The sequence below is a fragment of the Vicia villosa genome, linkage group LG3, assembly GCF_029867415.1.
Source record: "Vicia villosa cultivar HV-30 ecotype Madison, WI linkage group LG3, Vvil1.0, whole genome shotgun sequence".
Taxonomy (NCBI): Eukaryota; Viridiplantae; Streptophyta; class Magnoliopsida; order Fabales; family Fabaceae; genus Vicia; species Vicia villosa.
The window spans coordinates 4,949,930-4,972,089 of record NC_081182.1 but is presented as its reverse complement, the minus strand read 5'-3'; the positions used below and the strand labels follow the sequence as shown (position 1 = coordinate 4,972,089).

Genomic DNA, 22,160 nt, shown 5'->3' with positions numbered 1-22,160 from the left:
CTTCTAGATAAGAACTTCCTGAAACTTAAATCATATTCTTTCAGAATATGGTTTAGACTAGGAGTGGATTTTTCTGAATCAGAAGAAGATCCAACATTATTGGATAATTTTAATAGTTTTTCTTTTAATTCAGAATTCTCCAACTCAAGCTTCTTTGTTTCAAATTCAAATAGCTTTTTCAGCTTTTTGTATTTGAGACTAATCTGAGACTTGAATTACAGAAGTTCTGTTAGATTGGAAACTAACTCATTTCTAGTAAGTTCAGAAAATACCTCTTCAGAATCTGATTCTGATGTAGATTCTGATCCGTCATCTTCTGTCGCCATCAGCGCACAGTTGGCCTGCTCATCTTCAGAGTCTGAATCATCTTCTGACTCATCCCAGGTTGCCATAAGACCTTTCTTCTTATGAAACTTCTTCTTGGGATTTTCTTTCAGAAGTTTTGGACATTCATTCTTGAAGTGTCCAGGCTCATTGCATTCATAGCACATGACCTTCTTCTTGTCAAATCTTCTGTCATCAGAAGATTCTCCACGTTCAAATTTCTTTGAACTTCTGACGCCTCTGAACTTCCTTTGCTTGTTCTTCCAGAGTTGATTTAGCCTTCTGGAGATCAAGGACAGTTCATCTTCTTCTTCGGATTCTGATTCTTCAGGATCTTCTTCTCTAGCCTGAAAAGCGTTAGTGCATTTCTTGATATTGGATTTTAATGCAATAGACTTACCTTTCTTTTGAGGCTCGTTTGCATCCAGTTCAATTTCATGACTCCTCAGGGCACTGATCAGCTCTTCCAAAGAGACTTCATTTAGATTCTTCGCAATCTTAAATGCAGTCACCATAGGACCCCATCTTCTGGGTAAGCTTCTGATGATCTTCTTTACGTGATCAGCCTTGGTGTATCCCTTGTCAAGAACTCTCAATCCAGCAGTAAGAGTTTGAAATCTTGAAAACATCTTTTCAATGTCTTCATCATCCTCCATCTTGAAGGCTTCATATTTCTGGATTAGAGCAAGAGCTTTAGTCTCCTCGACTTGAGCATTTCCTTCATGAGTCATTTTCAAGGACTCATATATGTCATAGGCCGTTTCCCTGTTAGATATCTTCTCATACTCAGCATGAGAGATAGCATTCAGCAAAACAGTTCTGCATTTATGATGATTCCTGAAAAGCTTCTTCTGATCATCACTCATTTCTTGCCTTGTCAGCTTTACGCCACTGGCCTTTACCGGATGTTTGTAACCATCCATCAGAAGATCCCATAGATCACCATCTAGACCAAGAAAGTAACTTTCCAGTTTATCTTTCCAGTATTCAAAGTTTTCACCATCAAATACCGGCGGTCTAGTATAACCATTGTTACCGTTGTGTTGCTCAGCAGAGCCAGATGTAGATGTAGACTTTTCAGTTTCATCAGCCATCTTTTACTGAAGCGTTTTTCTCTTCCTGAATCTTTTCTAAACACGGTTAAGTGCTTGCACCTTAGAACCGGCGCTCTGATGCCAATTGAAGGATAGAAAAACACTTAGAAAGGGGGGGGGGTTTGAATAAGTGTAGCTTTAAAAACTTGACCGATAAAAATAAATTGCACAGTTATTTTTATCCTGGTTCTTTGTTAACTAAACTACTCCAGTCCACCCCCGCAGAGATGATTTACCTCAACTGAGGATTTAATCCACTAATCGCACGGATTACAATGGTTCTCCACTTAGTCAGCAACTAAGTCTTCCAGAGTCTTCTGATCACACACTGATCACTCCAGGAACAACTGCTTAGATACCCTCTAAGACTTTCTAGAGTATTCTGATCCACACGATCACTCTAGTTACAACCTGCTTAGATAACCTCTAAGACTTCCTAGAGTATTCTGATCCACACGATCACTCTAGTTCCTTACAACTTAATGTAATCTATTCTAAGAGTATTACAAATGCTTCTTAAAAGCTATAATCACAAACTGTGATATTTCTCTTAACGTTTAAGCTTAATCTCACTAATATATTACAACAGCAATGTAGTGAGCTTTGATGAAAATGAAGATTCTGAGCTTTGAATAGAACAGAGTTTCAGCAAGTTAATATGAGTTGTTTTTGTTCAGAATCGTTAACCTTGCTTCTCATCAGAACTTCATATATATAGGCGTTGGAGAAGATGACCGTTGAGTGCATTTAATGCTTTGCGTGTTCCGTACAGCATCGCATTTAATGTTATACGCTTTTGTCAACTACCTCGAGCCTTGTTCACGCTGTGTCTACTGACGTTGCCTTTAATAGCTTCTAACGTTCCTTTTGTCAGTCAGCGTAGCCTGCTACATGTACTTCCTTCTGATCTGATGTTTGTGAATACAACGTTTGAATATCATCAGAGTCAAACAGCTTGGTGCAAAGCATCTTCTGATCTTCTGACCTTGAAGTGCTTCTTAGCGTGATACCATCAGAACTTCAGTGCTTCTGATCTCATGTTCTTCTGATGCTTCCATAGACCCATGTTCTGATTCTGCTTCGACCATCTTCTGATGTCTTGCCAGACCATGTTCTGATGTTGCATGCTGAACCCTTTGAGACAAAGCTTCTGAGCGCTGAATTATGCATACTCTTTATATATTTCCTGAAAAGGAAATTGCATTGGATTAGAGTACCATATTATCTTAAGCAAAATTCATATTATTGTTATCATCAAAACTAAGATAATTGATCAGAACAAATCTTGTTCTAACAACTTTTACTGCTAATGTTATATCATTTTTAACAAAATGTCATGGTTATATTAAGGGTTTCTCTTCAAAATCAAACTTTCTTTTTGTGTCATGGTTGGTGTCATGAACAACCTAAAACTACAAATATGAGTTTATTCATTGTTAATTCACATGCATTTGTTTTGTTGTTTTTATTTCTTATGATATAAACAATATTATGATGAAATACTATGGATTTCTAGAATTATAATTAAACCAATTTAATTTAATTAACAAACGTGTAATATAACTAATATAATATTATAAGTAACTCATTTTTTTCCTTATAAAAAAGAGGACTATTTTCCTTTCAAACAACTTAATTAGTGGTTTTGAAAAAAAAAACTTTATGCATGGTATTTTAAATATGATAAAAAATTGTACAAATGAACTGTGTTACACATTAGTTACTCTACTTCTATGAACTATATATTAGCACTACAAAAAATCACGTCTGTAGCGACGTGAATACCATGACACAACATGGAAAATCACGTCAGAGAACAAAATTAGCGACATGATCATACACGTCGCCTGGGAGTGCGTGGGAAACCATTAATGCAACAATCAATTTTTCTTACATTTAAACCCAACTTCGACACCAACTTCTTTGCATCTTTAAATGTTGTAGGTAAGTTGTCTTTCATAGGAGTTGAGTCCAACATCATTTTTGTGAAGAATTCCAAACACTGATCTGGAACATTCCAATTTGCCTTAGCAGCCAATAATCTCACACACATTGATAATTTTGAATCTGACGACCCCTCAAACAACGGTATATTCATCTCATTCAACAACTGATAAAATCATTGCGCTTCCTCATTCGGCAACTCTTCCCCATCAAAATCTTCAGGTTAATCATAGGTCACGTTCACACCAAAAGCATCCTCAACCATCTCACCGATCATATTAAAGTTTTCCTCATATTCCATAATCGGTCTACTGCTTGAAGCATGAGTATTACTAGTCTCTGGCACATTCATCGGCAAATTTTCACCGTTAAACGTCCACACCCAATAATTTTTAATAAAACCCCTTCTATGCAAATGACGTGTTACTTCCTCTGGATCACTAATTATACATCTACATTCACATTTAAGACAAGGACGCCTAACCCCCCTTCACTTCGACAACATTCCTGAACAAATGCCCACTTGATAAGCCCATCAATCCTTCTACAAAATTTGGTTTAAGTGCACGTCTTCCTGGTTCCAATCTATCGTACATCCAACTACGATAGTACAGATAATATTCCATACTGCATATTTGTACAATCATTACACTAATTAATATAACATTTATGTAAACTATATAACTTTTTTATTTAACATATTCTCACGTAATATATAACATATTCTCACATATATTAGCTATACAAAATCTATAACATATAACAAGCATATTCTCACATAATATATAAACTTTATTCTTTTAAAAAAAAAATAGAATGTATAAATCATGTTTTTAATAACTTACATATAAATATAAATAAAAATAGAATGTATAAATCATGTTTTTAATATAAAAGTATAAACATTATGTTTTTAGAAGAAAAAATATATATAATATAAATTGTCTTTATACCCTAATATAATATAACTTTTATATATATATATATATATATATATATATATATATATATATATATATATATATATATATATATATATATTATATACATATTAAATTTTCTTTTTACCTTTTTAACATATACACATATTTAATAAATTTTCGTTTTACCATTCTAAAAAATATTCTATTTTCCAATACATATTAATATATAATTATATTTTTTTACCATTTTTTAACATAATAACATACTATATACAAATTAAATTTTCTTTTTACTTTTTTAACATACACGTATATAATAAATTTTCTTTTTACCATTTTAAAAAATATTCTATTTTCCAATACATATTAAACCTCTATTTTTCATTAAATAATAAATATTAAACTTTTAAAAAAAATTGTATATTATAAATGTTGCCTATATAATTTACATATATAAATTATATAAATGTTGTCTATATTTCGTTTTAATAAATTATATATATTTTTTAGAAATAATATTATAGATTTAAAAATAAAAAACATAATCTATTTTCTTAAAAATATATATATTTACCATAAACTAAACAAATATATCTCTATTAAACACAATCTGTTTTAATAAAAAAAAACAAATAAAAAATATAATCTGTTTTATTAAAAAACATAAACAAATATATATATATCTATCATTTACCATAAATTACTACATAAACATAATAACATTCAATCTAATTAATATATCATAAAAATTATAGAAATACATCAATCTTCTAATCTCCTCCAATCTTCTAGTTCAATTTTTATATCTCCTCAATCTTCAAAATATACTTCAAAATCTTGAATAAAAAAATTAACATAAATTAGAATCATAATCAATACAAATAATAAATAAACTAAATATAAAATACAATTAGAAAAAATATACCTTCAAAAATTGTGTGAGGAAGAGGAACAGAATGAGAAGAGGAATTGAAGAGAGGAATTGTGTGAGGAAGAGGAACAGAATGAGAAGAGGAATTGAAGAGAGGAATTGTTAGAGGAAGAGGAACAGAATGCTGAGAGAAGAGAGGAAGAAAATGAGAAAAGTGAGGAAGAGAGGGAAGAGAAAATGAGACGGAGAGGAAGTGAGAAGGAGAGGGTTTTTGAAAAAAATATAAGGAGATATTAGCGACGTGTAAAGAACGTCAGTAATTAGTGATGTGTCTTACACGTCGCAAGCATCCAACGGTCAGATCGTTTCCGGCATTGAAAACACGTCGCTATTTACACACATTTATTTCACGCCGCTAACGACCTAACGGTCATAAACTTTAATTTTTTCATCTGTCCTCACCTGCCAAAGCCTGCTCATGTCCATTCAAAGTCAGAGTTGAACAGTTCCGACGTGATAAGCACATCACAACCAAAAAATTTGAAAATTTTATTTTCCCACCATATGGCTTTACAGATTTCAGTGGTTGAAAATTTAATTTATTAGTTCCGACGTGGATAACATTTCACAAGTATTTTTTTTAATTTTTTTCTGACTCCCCATGTGTTTTCGTGATTGTTATTATTAATCATTAAAATATTATACTGACGTGGTTTTCACGTCGGAACTGGCCTTTTTTTCCCACGTGAATAACACGTCACAAATTCTGGACGCTGGGGGCTGTTTTCTTGTAGTGTAGACAGTTTGTTGTAGTTTAACTTTTGCACATGTAATTAATCTGATAATGTACTTTCTTAAGAAAAAGCCTACTATAACTTTAGACAACTCTAGAGCTATGTCAAATCAAATCAGTTGGTGTACATATTTACACGCTTTAGATGATACTTTATTTGTCATTAATAAATTAAATATGTGATCATTTTGATATTGGATACCAAAATATTGAAAGTAGTGATATAATATTTAATGCTAGATTTACTTTTTTCACTTTTTTTCCTGACATTGAATACCAACTCTCTCTTATGTCACCTCAACAATTGTTAATTTCCTCTCAATTTTTATGTCTTCTCTTTTTTCAATTTTAAAATTGTCTTCTTTATTTATTTATTTCAAATGTATTAATATACCTTCTTTCATATTATTATTTTTAATTTATGTTCTCTCCATTTCTAAGTTTACTAACCTTTCATCTATTTTTAGTTTATAATGTTATTTTTATTATTAGATAAATATTAACTTATATACTATTTTCTTTTTCGGGTTGTTCAATTTGTTTTTCTACAATAAATTTTTAATCTTTCATATTTCATTTATGTGAGACATCATTATATTATGAAGATAATCATTACTTTATTTTATTATTTTTTTACTCAACTCCATTACTTCTTCTCAATCATTACACTATGACATGCACCAAAAAATAGTTTTCCTTCTCCCAATATTTACTAAATATCCTCTTTATGAAGTTTCATCCTTCTCCCAATGTTTGTTGTGTTTAACTAATAATTGCTATTCTGTCAAAAAAAAAAAACTAATAATTGCTATTAAAAATGTTTGTTGTGTTTATGGATATTTTAAATAAGTTTCAATTGGTGAGTTTTTGAATTTATTTTTGGTCAATGGTAAATTTTAAATATAATTATATCATATTTAAGTCAATTTTATTTTAATATATAATTTATATCTCATTTAATTTTATTTCATTTCTACTTATTTATATTTTTATTAATATTTGTTTATTTATTTATAAATTTTCAGATTGATGAAAGAAATTAATGAAGAGAAGCCATTGTTCTAGACTTGAAGAAGAGTTCAAATATTAATAGTAAATTTTCAATATTAATTATTTGATTTAATTTTAAATATCTATTCATCGTACTCTCTCTGTCTCACAATAGGTGTCCTCTTTTTAATTTTTATTTGTGTCAAATTATTTGTCAATTTAGAATATCAATGTAATATTTATTATTTCTTTCCACTAAAGTATGGACTACTAATTAACAATAAAGTATGACATGATTTCATACTGAGTGAGAACATTTTTAATATGTATTGACTTTTTAACTTATAATTAAATATATTTATTGATACATTTTAAAAAAGGAATACTATATATTTAGTATTGTATTTTCTAAATATCACTACATTTAAAATCTACTTAATATAAATCCAAGGTTGTCATGATGACAACCTAGGACACAACCCTAACCCTACTTCTTACATGGCATCATATTAGCATCTCAATGCTTATGTGGCATCCTATTAAAATTTAGAATTTTTATCACTTTTCTTTTAATTCTTTACAACAACTCCAATTAAATACCACAATTAATAATAATACTAAAATAAATAATAATAATATTAATAATAACATAATAATATTAAACCATCACTATTAATAATAATATATTAATATTAAACCATCACTATTAATAATAATAAAATAATATATCTAACTAATAATAATAGTAAAATAATAATAACAACTATAATAATAATAATAATAACAATAATAATAATAAAAAAATAATAATATAATAACCAACCACCATAATTATAAATAATAATAATAATAATAATAATAATATATTCAATTAACACTATTATATCTTAATATCCTAATTCTCTTTCTTTTATACAAAAAATCTTTATAGATCTCAATAATTAAATACATGACTCCTTTACATTTTAATATGTAACATTTTTATATTCTATTTATTTTAAAATATTTATTTTTATTTAACTATTGGTATATAATATTTTTAAATAAATAGTTAAATTATTTTTTAAATTTATAGTATTAGAACTCAATAATTAAATACACGACTCCTTTAAATTTAATATGTAACATTTTTATATTCAATTTATTTTAAAATATTTATTTTTCATAATATAAAATAAAAATATTTTTATCAATATTTTATTTTAATAATATAAAAATAAAAAATATTATTTAATTTTATTTATAAGTAAGTTTTCTTCATTTATATTAAAATATTTATTCTTTATAGTTTTTTAAATTTGAAACGTACGACAGGGGAGATGACCTTTCTGTGTTTTTAATAAATTTTTAGTTTTTATTTATCATTATATAAAGATATAAAATTTAATCATACTAATGTAAATTTAAATTAATCTTCATAATTTCTTTACCATTAATATATTTTAATTGAAAATTATTTTTATAACTTCTTTCATTAATTTCTCCTTTGAATAATTATTTAATTGGCCGTTTATAAAATTACTCATTTTCTAAAATTTAATTCTTACATAAATTAATTTTAATAATTTTAATAATTCCGTTACATTTGTGTTGTATTTAATGTTTATAAACCTCTTTAATTCTTAATTTTAATTCTTACATTTTATAATTATATTTTTCACTCAATATTAATATGTTTAACCCAAAATTTTTATTAATTTCTATTGGTCTACATGTTCTTTCTTGATGTGAGTATAAATATGTGGCTTTAAGTTCATATCTTCATTTCTATGCTATTCTTCAAATTTGTATGATAGTTTTTATTTTCTATTTCTTACTTTATACATGTGTATTGATTATTAATTTTATTTCCATCACAGGGTAAAAGATTATTCATTTGTTTTGAGGTTTCAAGATTATATTTTTATGGTACCTCATGTAAGTATTTTTATGTTTTTAACTATAATATTTATATTCATCCAAAAATTTAACATATCAGTATTTTGAGATTTCTAGATTATATTTTGATGTTACACTCAAATATCTATCTTTCTACATCTATCCACGAATTTAAATATATTATTATTTTTATATAGATTTATGAACACAAATTCATATGCACATTCAAGAACAGTGCTCCCAAGAAAAGTACGATTCTCTCTTGCTATTATATCTCTATTCTCTATAATTATATTTTACAATAAGTTTTCTAGAGGCTTAATGCCTCATATAACTATCTTAATGAATTAATATTGTTGTAAAAATAATTTCAGGCCAATCATATATGTAAGCAAACCTCATAACTACCTTAATAAACTACCACTGTTATAAAGATAATTACAGGTCTGTCATATATAAAAGCTGAATGTATCGACAATATGATTCAATTTCTAATATTTTTGTAAGATTATCTATATAAAATATATCATCTTACATTGCACAGTCATTAATTTTTCTCTAAGATTGTATTATATTATCATTAGTATTTAACTTTCAATATTTTTTAGCATATTATATTTATATTACAATTATGTTTCACGTAAGAATTATATATCACTTATTGGCGATATCTCAACTATATTAATTTTAATTTCACATTTAAATATAATTTTTTTACTATAATTTCATACATATTTATCATTTCGATAATTTTTAATTCTATGTGGAAAATTTTACATATAAAAAATATCAAAATAAAATTTATAAATAATTAAGCTCATCTATTTTTAGAATTAAAAAAATATTAAATAAAAATGTTTCCCTTTCTATATTTCAGATTTAAATTTTGTAAAGATATATGATTTTAGAAAAATATATTTTATACAAATTAATTTTTTCTCAGAATTTTTCAATTATTACAATTTAATATATTTATTTTTATTTAATAACAAGTAATTGGAACTATTAACAACAATTTAAATTTATGTTACATTTTACCATTATTATAATAAATTTTAATTTTAATTGCTGCATTCATTGCTTAATTTAGAAATATAAATTTATATTAAAACTTATTTATTTTATAATTATAAAATATTAATATTACTTACTAATAATATATCACTTTTAATTTTAAAATTATTATGTTTAGATATAATATTATATTTAATAACAGATTAATGAAATTTTATCAATTTGATATCAATATATCAATTTAATATATTTAATAAATATAATATATTAAAATATAAAATACTTAACTCTAGAAAATACTAATGTTTTTATATTTTGACTTTACTTTTTTAAAACATAGTGACATTTATTTAATTAGAATCATAAACACTACATTTAATTAAATAAGATATTTTATATAAATAATTTACATATTATTATAAGAAACTCCACATATTAAAATTAAAAAAAATACATAACTCTAGGAAAAATGTTAACATTTCTATATTTTAATTTATTTTTAATTTTAATATTATTGTATTTTTAATAATAATAATATATTCTGGTGTAAATTAATAGAATATATAACAATTTAGTTTTTATTCCATCTCTTTAACTCCATCAAAGGTCTCATAAAAATATTATTTTAATACAATACTTAATTTATGTTTATCAGTTACTATTTTTTGTAATTGATAGAAGAATGAACTTTTAGAAATGATGTTAAAACTGTCATAAAATATTGTCTTTTTGTATTCTTACAAATCTTTATAACCACCTTTAATTCTACATTCATTATTTACTCACACTGCTTTGCTATCCATTTCACCTATACATTTTTATCTAGGATTTTTCTCAATGTCTACTATTGATTTCAACTCCATTTAGAGAGTTTTTTTCTTCTATTAACTATTTTTATATTTGTTTATCTTATTATTAAGTTTCATACTCGGTTATTCTATTTTCATGTCAAAACATATTATATATTTTTGCAGGCTTAGCGAATACAAGATATTGCAAACATAAATTATATCTACTCCAAAACAAGCACATGCAAGAGTTTTGAGGGGTATCTAGGCCAAAAGTGATTCAATAGGGCAGTAATTTATCTAAAATATTTAGATAACATCTACTTAATATAAATTCAAGGTTGTCATGATGACAACCTTGGTAACAATCCTAAACATAATGATGACGTGTCTTTCTAATATAACACAAATGTTGATGTGTCAACCTCTTTAAATCTCGGGATTAATAGTCAATTGTAAGTCACTTAACTTAAATATTTGGGACTTAAGGATAATAGTCAAATTGTAAGTCACTTAACTTAAATATGGTTTAGTCGCATATATACTGTGTATGAAACAAATGCACAATGCAGTGGAAAATTTGACTCCCAAATTTATATTTTCCTATTTTTAATTTATATTTTCAATTTTGAATTGTTTTATTTTTGTCATTTATTTTATTTATTCTTTCATTAGTTAATTTAGTAGATTAGGTTTTGACATCTCACTATTGTAATTCTCTTCTCTTTTAGAATTTATTATATTTGTATGTTTTTTTTTCAATATTATGGATTAAATATATAGTATGAGAGATTTACATGTCTTTCAAGCGAAAATAAGTGGTATAAGAATCGTTTTTTTAAAATGTCTAATATCACTTTTAATAAATTCTTAGTATTGAATATGTTTATATTATATTATATTAAATCTTTTTATTCACTTATTAAGTTTATCATTTTTAACATGATTATTAATATATATATATATATATATATATATACATATATATTATAAACTATTAAATTATTGTTAATCTTTTTATATAAAAACATAAACTCCATATAAAGTATCATTACAAATATATTTTATATTTATTTAACTAATTATTTATCAATGATAATAAATAAAATATATCCGCGCATCGCGCAGGTAGACGTCTAGTTGTAATAAAAAATATCATTGGAAATAAATATCACCCCTATGCATAAATGTTTTTTCCTAACACCCTTAACATGATAACTCTTTCTGGAAACGGATACAATCCGGTATGTGCTACAATTCAGTTTGCTATTAATGCATATTTATAATATAATATTATACAGCTGTTACCCATTTTCAAGTACTTGCTTCAAAACATTTACACCCAATAATTTTTATTTATAATTTTTGTCAGATTGTACTTTATTTTGCAAAGTTTTAATAAAAAAAAATCTCAATATTAAAATATAAGTTTTTATAATGCATTATTTAATGACTAGCCCACCACTTCAATTTCATGTCCATCAACATTAGTTATATTATAATTTCTAAGGTTTATATTTTTCTTCATAATCAAAAATTTACAATATGTCTAATATTGATCATTATAAATTTAAAATCATTTTTTATTATTGTCAAAACAAAAAAATATTATGCAGAAAAAAATACATTGTTTATTAAAATATTTATTTATACGGGGAACAACTATACTATTGATTCAAATACTTTTATAAATAATATCATAACAAAATTATCATTTATATATAGGAAAAAAATATTATTATTATTATTATTATAAATGGAAACAATTTTACTATTAATTTAAATATTGAATAATAAAAAATTTATCAATCATTTTTTTAAAATATGTGAAAACATTAAGAGAAAAAAATACTATTGTTATAACCAGGAACAACTTTACTACTGATCTAACTTTAATACATGACAAATGAAACCACATATTTAAACATGCATTGAGTCAATAAAATTTTGTAAAATTAGTCAATAAATTTTTAATACATGATAAATTTTTACTAATCCAACTTTACTACGGAAAAAATGAAACCACTGATTCAAACATGTAGTGAGTCAATAAAATTTTATTGTTTGTTTTCTCATATGGTAGAAATTATATAAACGGGAAAAATGTAACAACTTATCCAAATATTGATATCATTTATATATCTTCTAAATAAGTAAACAATAAATATTTTTTTTATTTAACAGTTTAATTTTTCTTTCATTTATTTTTATTATATATTAAAAACAATTTTTACATATAAACTTATAAATAAATATGATGAAAAAAACATGTTAAGTGTCTAAAAATATTAAGTAAAAAATTTTTTTTTTCAATAATTTATATATTTATAAATTTATTATATATTATATGATTTTTAAAATAAATATTTTATAATTAAATCAGTTGCTTATTGGTACTGCACAGCATTATGACCTAATCTCTAGTCCATAAAATAGCCCTAGTTTCCCATTCTCACGCGTTTCTTCACCTTAGGTTATTTCTCTTTTCATATATAGTTTTTAGTGATTGAACATTTGCAACTGCAATGGCTAAGAGATCGATTAACAGAAAAAAGGATAGGATTAGCGATCTTCCTGATCCAATTCTGTGTCACATTCTCTCTTTTCTCCCAACCAAATTAGCAGTCACCACAAGCATTCTCTCAAAGAGGTGGAGACCAATATGGCTTTCTGTCCCCACTCTCGATCTCATGGAAACTCCCCCATCCCATGTTATAGGTTCAGTTTTGCAATCGCGAGACATCAAATTGCCTATACTATTAGCCCGGCACAAATATTCTTATGACGAACCCAAAGTTTTGAACCAATTTATTTTAGCAGCAACACAAAGAGGAGTTCAAACCCTAGAACTTGACATGGTGGGATCCTCTTTGGAGGTTGAATCAGTTTCTAACATACTCACTTGTAAGACTCTTACTCTTCTCAAGTTGATGTGCCTCGTGATTATAGAAGACATTCCTCAAATAAGTGTTTCTTCTATCAAAACTCTTAATTTGGATAAGATTATTCTTATGAGTGAAGATAGGCTCAGTTTTTTCTCAGTCTTTCCCAATCTAGAGGAATTGCATGCAATTGATGTATTTGTAGTTGGTGGGAGGTATTTTATTCCACAAACAGAGGAAATGAAAGCAATGAATAAGTGTTTGCCCAAATTGGTGAGGGCTAATGTTTGTAACATGGAACTTATTCCTTTCTTCTCCTTTTCCCGGGTACTCATTCTCAATGTCGAGCAGGTATGGTTTTCTTAAATATTTGTTAGGATTTAAAAAACAGACTCTATGTAATGGCTTGAATACATTTACACATATGTGTTTGAGGATGTTTCTAGAATATAACTATCGAAACTTTTGTTTGTCTTTTCTACATTACATTTACTTAAAACTTTAGGTTAATTTAAGATCAATCTAGAAATATGTAGCAACTTTAGACTATTATAGTTTTCTCTAAATATTGTCATATATTTTTGCTAGACTATTTTAGAAATATGCATCAATTTTAACAATTTTGGTGGGTACAGGTGTGCGAATGTGTCGCGAATCTGACTGTTTTGTCGCTACTGTTTTTGTAGTTACCGACAATTTTTTAAAACCTATTGTTACTAATAAATGTTTTATACATAAAGGTAATTGATTTCTAATGTTGTCTTTGTAATTCATGAAGACACTGCGCTATGTCATGGTCCAAGTCCCCATCTTTAACAATCTAACTCGATTGGAACTAATCTTTAACTTTGACGAAAGTTGGATGGGAGAGCGGAAGTGGAGGTGGATACTAAAAATGCTTCAACACAGTCCCAAACTTCAACATCTTATCATTCATGAGGTTGGTTTATAGATAATTTGATTTGATTATTATTTTTTTTTTAACTCTACTGTCTACTCTACATATTTTAACTTTGTTTTTGTGTTTTGTTGGAATTTTACTTATTTCAGAAAAGTGTAATTGGAATAGATGAGAAGAATTGGAAGGACCCACCTATTATCCCGGAATGTCTTTCAGCTCAACTCAAAACTTGTTTGTTTAGGCAATATAGATGCACCAAGCCTGAACTTCAATTTGCAAAATATATAATGCAAAATTCAAAAGTATTACTTACCATGACAATTCAAAGCTCCTCTTCTGTAAATTTAAAAACAAAGTATCAAATATTACAAAAATTATCTGAGTGTCTAAGGGTTTGTAAACTTATATTCAATTGAGGATGGGTGGGCTAATATATATTTGATTGATAGAGTGATTTGATGATGTTTGAAAACACAAACTTAAGTTTGTTTTTATCTTATATGTCGAATAAATTTTCAATTATATATAGATTTTATATAATTTATATCTATTTTAGTTACTTTTTGAGTTTGTTGTCTCTGCATCCTTGACGCCACTATTAAATTTTGATGGTGGGATATGATCAATTGTTGTGGGTGGTTAAGGTTGCTACGAAAGGATTAGTAAAAATGTAACACAATATCTCAATGATATCCAGTTTGGGGTTGAGATATCAGGTGGTGTTGAGGTCATTTTACACAGTACCAATAGTGTTAAGCAAGCGACATAGAGATGGTTGATTGGCTATGCTTATAGTAGATGTTTCGAATGCTTTCAACATGGTAACGATCAGCCCTTCTGCGTAAGGTGAGGGTGAGATACTCATCTATTACTTTGTGCGTTGATTTTCTTTATTGTCAGGCACCGAGGTTGTATTTTTGGGTGGACATATTATGTCAGCCAGTAAAATGCAATAAGGTGACCTATTACAGTTGCTACTTTAGTGTCATTTGTCTGTGCGTTTGGTCATTTCTAGACCGAATACCTAATATATCAAACAATGGCGATTTCGAATCTCACTACAGTTGGCATATTTGCAGGTATGGTGAAAATTATACTTGTGTCCCACCAATTTAACTTGCATTACATTACTGCTTTAATTTAAAACCAAATCACTGCCTTTGGTTTTCCACCAATGATTCAATATTCTATGTTATGTGTTTTATCTTGTGTAGTAGTATGGCCAGTTTGTTTGTAGGCCACCCAGACTTTCCATGTCGAAGTTGTAGAAACTTATCGCCAATATAGCAATTCACTTTGCACATATTGTTTCAGCTAAACCTGTTATTTCGCGATTCACTTTTATTATGGAGTAATGTAATAACAGTTATGTTAAAAGACAAACTTTGATCAATTATTTCTAAACTGTAATTATTATTTTCGAACCAATCTTGAGGTCAAAATAACATATTCTGCTGTCAAACTCGAAGCCTGGTACAGAGTGGCCTGACCACAACCTTTTGTAACCTGCTAACCATAACTCTTTTTGTTGTTGAGAGTATTTGAATTTGAATGTTAAGGAAGTTAACTGCCAGATGCTCCAAAGAGAACACCGGAACCTGCCTGGCTAGTACGTTTGAAAGCATACTCCTTTTAAAATAATCTTTGAAACTTGATTTACATCCCTATGAAAAGAAAACATAACAAGCTGAAATTTTGATATGAAAACGTTGTATGCGAAATATTTATTACTGTTTTTCTATTTATAAATTTCATTTTATGCTCGATGTAATTTCTGAGTTGGCTGCATGTTTTCATCAGCCACTTTCCTTGCATTTTATGTTTGTCGTTTCTCTGAAATAGACAGGTTACTGTTTCAGATAGCAGACTTTTCATCAATGAAATTTTCTTCTATTATTGTGGACTCAATAATAATATTGCCAAATTTTTTGCAAATTCTCCTTATATGCAAATTCCAACATCACTTCAATTGTAACTCATACTGTTGGGCCATTTATAGACAAACAGTGGATTCTAATCACATGTTATGTATTGAATCAGAGTTCATCCCGCATCATAAATAAATGAAATCAACTACTTCACCTACTTACTTTATTTGTAAACCGTTCCCTCCGGCAAAAGGTTCAAAGAAGTAGAGTAAATTATATAAACTTGATAATAGCGTCGTTGTAAAAGATAGAGAAATAGATAGGACCTCGTCAATGAGTCAAACACTTGATCCCCATAACTGATGCACCGGCCACCTTCGTCACTCGTACGCAATATTTCTCTTTGACTTCACTGACATGAGAGTTTGCTAATTTTGTAGGTCTTTATCGCTTCACCGCACTGACACGCTCGTCGTAGCATGACACGCTCGTCGTAGCATCAGAAGAGCCTTTAATCTCTTTCAACAACAGAACATTGACACAATATATGAAATCAATATTTAAATTAATAAATGTCTAATATATTTAATTTGGTTTGATTTCAATTCGAGTTGAATTCATTTAAATTAGATTTTTAATTGATTGATATATTAATACCCATGCGTCTGCATAGTTTAAAAAAATTTGTCCAATAGAATTGTACTAAAATGCACGTTTGAGATAAATATGTATTTATGCATATTTATTTGTGTTGTGTTCCGTGTCATTTCACAAAATATTTCAATAACATTTTAAACATTACATAAGTGTAAATAAATGATAGATCAACCCTATCAAATATCATTAAAATATCTTAATAGTGAGAATGAGTAAGCTTTTCAATTATATGCATCAAATTATCTTAATAGTGAGAATGAATAAGTTTTTCAATTATATGCATGTTTTTTTTTTTTGTCTGGGTCTGATTGTATTGTGCCACTGTACAATGTATAACTTTTTATTATTAATCATGAAAAATTTTGATGATTTAAATTTTATATAATCCATATTATATCAAATATTTTTATGTAAATATCATGTCAAAAATAATAATTCACTATCAATTATTGTTCTAGTTGTAAAAATACAATTATATGCATTAAAATATCTGAGAATGAATAAGTTTTTCAATTACATACATGTTTCTTTGTCTGATCATGTCACTTGCATCCTGATTGTGTCACTTGCATCCAACGGGTACATAACATGAAAGCCATGAGAAACCCTTCAAAATTGAAAGCATGGTTACTCTACGAAACAAAATATATAATTGGTACATGCTTTTCATCGTGAAAGGAACTGGTTTGACCCATTTGATTGTTAATATAGTGAAATGAAATTGAAGGTTGAGTAAGATCTTCTTGGTCCCTTAATCCCTTTTCACTTGATTATGCTTTTATGTGGACTGAGAAAAAAACATATGTGGACTGAGGATAAAACTAACACAAATAGCAGCAAATATTGTCCCAGCTTTCCTTTGATCTTCTCTTCTACAATTATTATCCCTAGATGCACTTCACATCCATCTGTGTTTTAGATTTTTACTCGAAATCGCTACCATTGTTTGTCTCCAACTATCTATTTCAAGTGAAACAAAACCAATTCCGTTGTTAACGGTATTGTCGTAACTATCAAGAATATCATAGTCAGGACCAAGCATTACATTTTCCAATTATCTTTAGCTTGTGCTTGAAGCTACTTATGTCGCTCCAATTCCTGCATCGTACAATTAATAACTAAGAATCTAGCCAACATCTCAACTATAATCTCTACAAGTTCATTCTTCTGCACAGATTTGACATTTTCTGCATAAAAGAATTACAGAATCAGTGCAAACATTAACCAAAAATTTCATGTTTCATACATCATACAATGCAGATAGAAAAGAAAAAAAAAAGTTTTTTCAAGTCTTGAAGAAATTAAGCACACTTAAAGATTCACTGTGCAGATGACAATTAATCAACTTTTTCTTCTAAATTGAAATCGAATGGCGAGTCAAACATTGAATTCTCCTGTTTACTTTTTTTTTAAGAAAAAAGAATAAAAAAACAAGTTGAATCAATTGATGAAAAATTCCAAGAAACTGCACAAATGACCTCTCCAATCTATCACTTAATTTTCTTGACCAATAAAAAAAGAAAATTATATAGAAATTACGTAACATTAACAAAGAGAAGGGAATGAAAATTTAGAAAGGAAGAAGATAGAAACAAAATTCAAAGATAAGATAAACAAAAAAGTAAATGGCCCTTTAACATCTAGATTTCATTAGAATGAAATTAAGTGTTTCAATCACCTTAGGAATTTACACCTGCATAGAGAAAATCTCAGAATCATTTGACCAATTATAATGATAAATAAGATGTTTATAAAATACAGATAAGAAGAAAATCACAGCAGGACAGCATAATGAAGTTAATTAATCAAATCACCTCTGACATAGCCCTAAGATATTGATAACTTCATAGCAAAATTCCATTAAATAGGTCATAGGCTTACACAAAAAAAGCAAGGGTGTAATCAATTCAGTTTATCAAAGAAATGTGTAGTGAAGCTCGGCAATGGGAGGGTGGTTTGTCTCACAGAGACACAAAAAGAGGTTCACAAAAAGAGGTCCATAGTAATAGACCCTGACACATTAGAGACAATTGGAAAATTTGAGTATATTAATACTTTGAGAGGACTCATTCACTTTCCACACCCTATTATAACCGATAAGGAGGTTTTAACCTCCTGAAACCGGGATAATTGGGGGTGAGGATGGAACCTAGCTCGAATGAGAGGAATGTTATCGGACTTGTTGACGGTGGTAGCAGATCATCATCGAATTGGGTCCACTCCTTCCCTATTACTCAACACTATGTTATTGTGCCTGAAATGCCATAACATAGTGCTCATAATTTGCTCAAAGGCTGAACCAACTTCATTAAACAAATTACTCGTGGCACTTATATATAACACAATATAGTATAATATGATGAAATGTATTAATGTTTCACTAGTAGTTTGGTAGTTAATTTTGGTACGTGATTTTGAAGGTCGTAAGTCCTGTTTGTTATTTTCCATTTAATAAATGCTAGGTGAATATTTGACATCTTAATTATTTTATCTTATCCCTTCCTGCAATGTCATAATTGAATCTACCAAATACATATACTAAATTATGAAATTGATCTAAAATCAAGTTTATTGAAATAATACAGTAGATTCAATTAACATGAGAGAGCATAGATATAGGCAAAACATACAAACAAATTAAGGTCCGAAATAAACATGGGAAAGCATGGATATATGTATACAAACAAACATGGGAGAGCATGAATATATGCAGCACATACAATAGGTAGATCAGAGCCATAGATATTTGCAGCATTAGACCCAAATTAATATGGAAGAGCATGAATATATGCAGAACATACAAACAAATTAAAATCCATAGCAGTATTTGCAACATTAGACCCAAATTAACATGGGAGAGCATGTTGTTTCATTATTGATTTTGATATATAGTGATTAGTTTATCATTTTGAAAGTTAAAGTCATATGAACTTATCTATTTTACAAAAAAAAAAAAAAACTTAATTCCATGAAATTATTGATGCAAAGGTTCATAATCAAAAGCTATCGCCGAGATTTTAACAAGGGTGGCTAAGAAGAAAATTTTTGCAAAAAATAAGAAGAGGAAAAGAAAGAAGAAACCGAGAAATAAGACAAAAACAAAGACTTGGATAAACTAACTGAGGAAAAACAATAAAAAAAAATGGATGAAGAACTGAACAGCGCATTGAGGATGAAGAAAAAAAAAAGAAAATGATTGTTGGAGAAAGGGTGTTAAAAAATATTTGGCAGGTGATTGTGGAAGTGGTTGAAGAAGAGGAGATTGAGAAAGAGAATTGAAGTGGTTGAAGAAGAGGAGATTGAGAAGGAGAATTGACAAAAAAACACTGCTTCCCTGTTTATTACTCAGAGTATTCTTCCTTTTACTCCTTTACTTTTGGCGAAAAATCTTCTTCTCAGCCTTTACTTTTGGCGAAAAATCTTCTTCTCAGCCACCATTGACTAAAACGGGTTTTAATGATTTCATGGAATTATTCATGGATATAATTTTTTTTATATATAAAAAATTCATACAGCTATAACTATTGAAATAAAAGACTAACCACTGTGTACCAAAATCTGAAAAAACTAAGGCATCGCCTATAAAAAATCAAGAAAATAGATAAGTAACTAGTAACTTATATAATTCAATAAAAATAACCGAAATAATGAGAATGGGGTATTTGGGGATTAGGGTTTTGTTTTTTAACTGATGCTTGTGTGTTGGTTTGTCGCTGATGAGAGATAGAGTATACTTGTTTCGTTTCCTTGTTTTCGTTAACAGAAGTGTGAACATGGAGGGGAGAAAATGCAGACGGCAAGAGAGGAATAAGGGGATCGATTGAGTGAAGGAGATTAGAGTGGTGAATTTAGGGTTTTTGTTACTGAACCAGGTTTTGGAAGTGGAGTGGATCCTGGGACCCGGTTCGGCCCAGCTCAACTGTTTTGGCCACATTTTTGTCTCCATTTCTTGGGCTTTACCCTCCTTCGCCCGTTTTGTTTTCTTTTGCTATTTTGGTTAATTTCTTTTATTCAAATGAATAAAAAGTGGATAAAAAAAGGATTAAAGTTTTATTAAAAATATAGCCACAACAAAAAATTCTCTTTTTATTTTGTCATGATATTAAAAAGACTTAAATGCACTTTTAGTCCCCTTATATAGACATTTTTAACTTTTTAGTCTCCAAACTAAAAAAGCTAATTATTATGTCTCATTTTTAAATAACATGAATTTTTGAAGGTCTCTTATCACTTAACAACATTTTTAATGACATGACAGTCTCATTTATGACATGGCACTGCGTTTGACCAAGTTTGAAAAATTCTCTATCACATCATTAATTTTCATTTTTAATTAAAACAAAGTAAATAAAAAATAATTAAAATTATATATTAAAATTAATTTTCATTTTTAATTAAAACAATGTAAATAAAAAATAATTAAAATTATATATTAAAAAAATTAAAAACAAAGCTGGATGTTCTAATATTCCTTCATCTTCTTCCCCAATTCATACCCAAACCCATAAACCCAAAAATACTACATTCATCACAACACAAATTCCCAAAGGAGTTGTCACTTGATGCAACACCGTAGGTTTCAACAACAACACCGTAGGTTTCATCTGTGATTTTGTTGGTGTCACTTGCTGGAACGTAAGAGAGAATCGAGTTTTGGGTTTGGAGCTAAAGGGTATGAATCTTAAGGGTAAGATCCCATAATCCTTGAAGTATTGTGGACAAAACTTGCAAAGAATGGATCTTGGTTCAAATTCATTGAATTCTGTGATTCCAACACAGATCTGTAGTTGGATGTCGTTTTTGGTAACAGTGGATTTGTCTAGTAATGATCTTTCAGGTTCAATTCCGAATATTCTTGTGAATTGTTCATATTTGAATGAGTTGATGTTATCTGATAATCATCTTAGTGGTAGAATACCTTATGAAATTGGTAGTTTAACTAGGCTTCATAAGTTTTCTGTTGCTAATAATCACCTTAGTGGGAGTATTCCATCGTTTTTCAATGGTTTTGATAAGGATGGTTTTGATGAGAATAGTGGTTTATATGGTGGTCCACTTGGTTCTAAGTGTGGAATTATGAGTAAGAAGAATCTTGCTATTATTATTGATGCTGGTGTTTTCGGTGCGACGACTTTGTTGTTGTTGGCTTTTGTGGGAGTATGAGTAAGAAGAATCTAGGTTTGTTTTTAATTTTAATTTTAATATATATTTTTAATTATTTTTATTTACTTTG

At 28.1% G+C, this 22,160-nt stretch overlaps 1 protein-coding gene and 1 long non-coding RNA gene across 6 annotated transcripts; one reads left to right on the top strand and one right to left on the bottom strand.

The window, feature by feature from the left end:
* Window positions 1-13,132: 13,132 nt before the first annotated feature.
* Window positions 13,133-15,024, top strand: LOC131660127 (F-box/FBD/LRR-repeat protein At3g52680-like). Its single transcript, XM_058929287.1, has 3 exons — window positions 13,133-13,852; window positions 14,280-14,441; window positions 14,552-15,024. Exons 1-3 carry the CDS (start codon window positions 13,145-13,147, stop codon window positions 14,816-14,818), a joined length of 1,137 nt encoding a protein of 378 aa, XP_058785270.1. The 5' UTR covers window positions 13,133-13,144; the 3' UTR covers window positions 14,819-15,024.
* A 460-nt stretch (window positions 15,025-15,484) lies between these two features.
* On the bottom strand, window positions 15,485-20,896 carry LOC131660128 (uncharacterized). Of its 5 annotated transcripts, XR_009300729.1 has the most exons (4): window positions 18,742-20,882; window positions 18,606-18,620; window positions 17,449-18,114; window positions 16,074-16,788 (listed from the first exon to the last, which is right to left on the bottom strand). It is a non-coding gene; the product is annotated as an uncharacterized LOC131660128 (long non-coding RNA). The 5 variants fall into 5 exon arrangements; XR_009300726.1 differs by adding an exon at window positions 15,485-16,066 and having other exon boundaries at window positions 16,597-16,788; window positions 17,449-20,893; XR_009300730.1 differs by having other exon boundaries at window positions 17,449-17,534; window positions 17,754-20,896.
* Window positions 20,897-22,160: the final 1,264 nt, after the last annotated feature.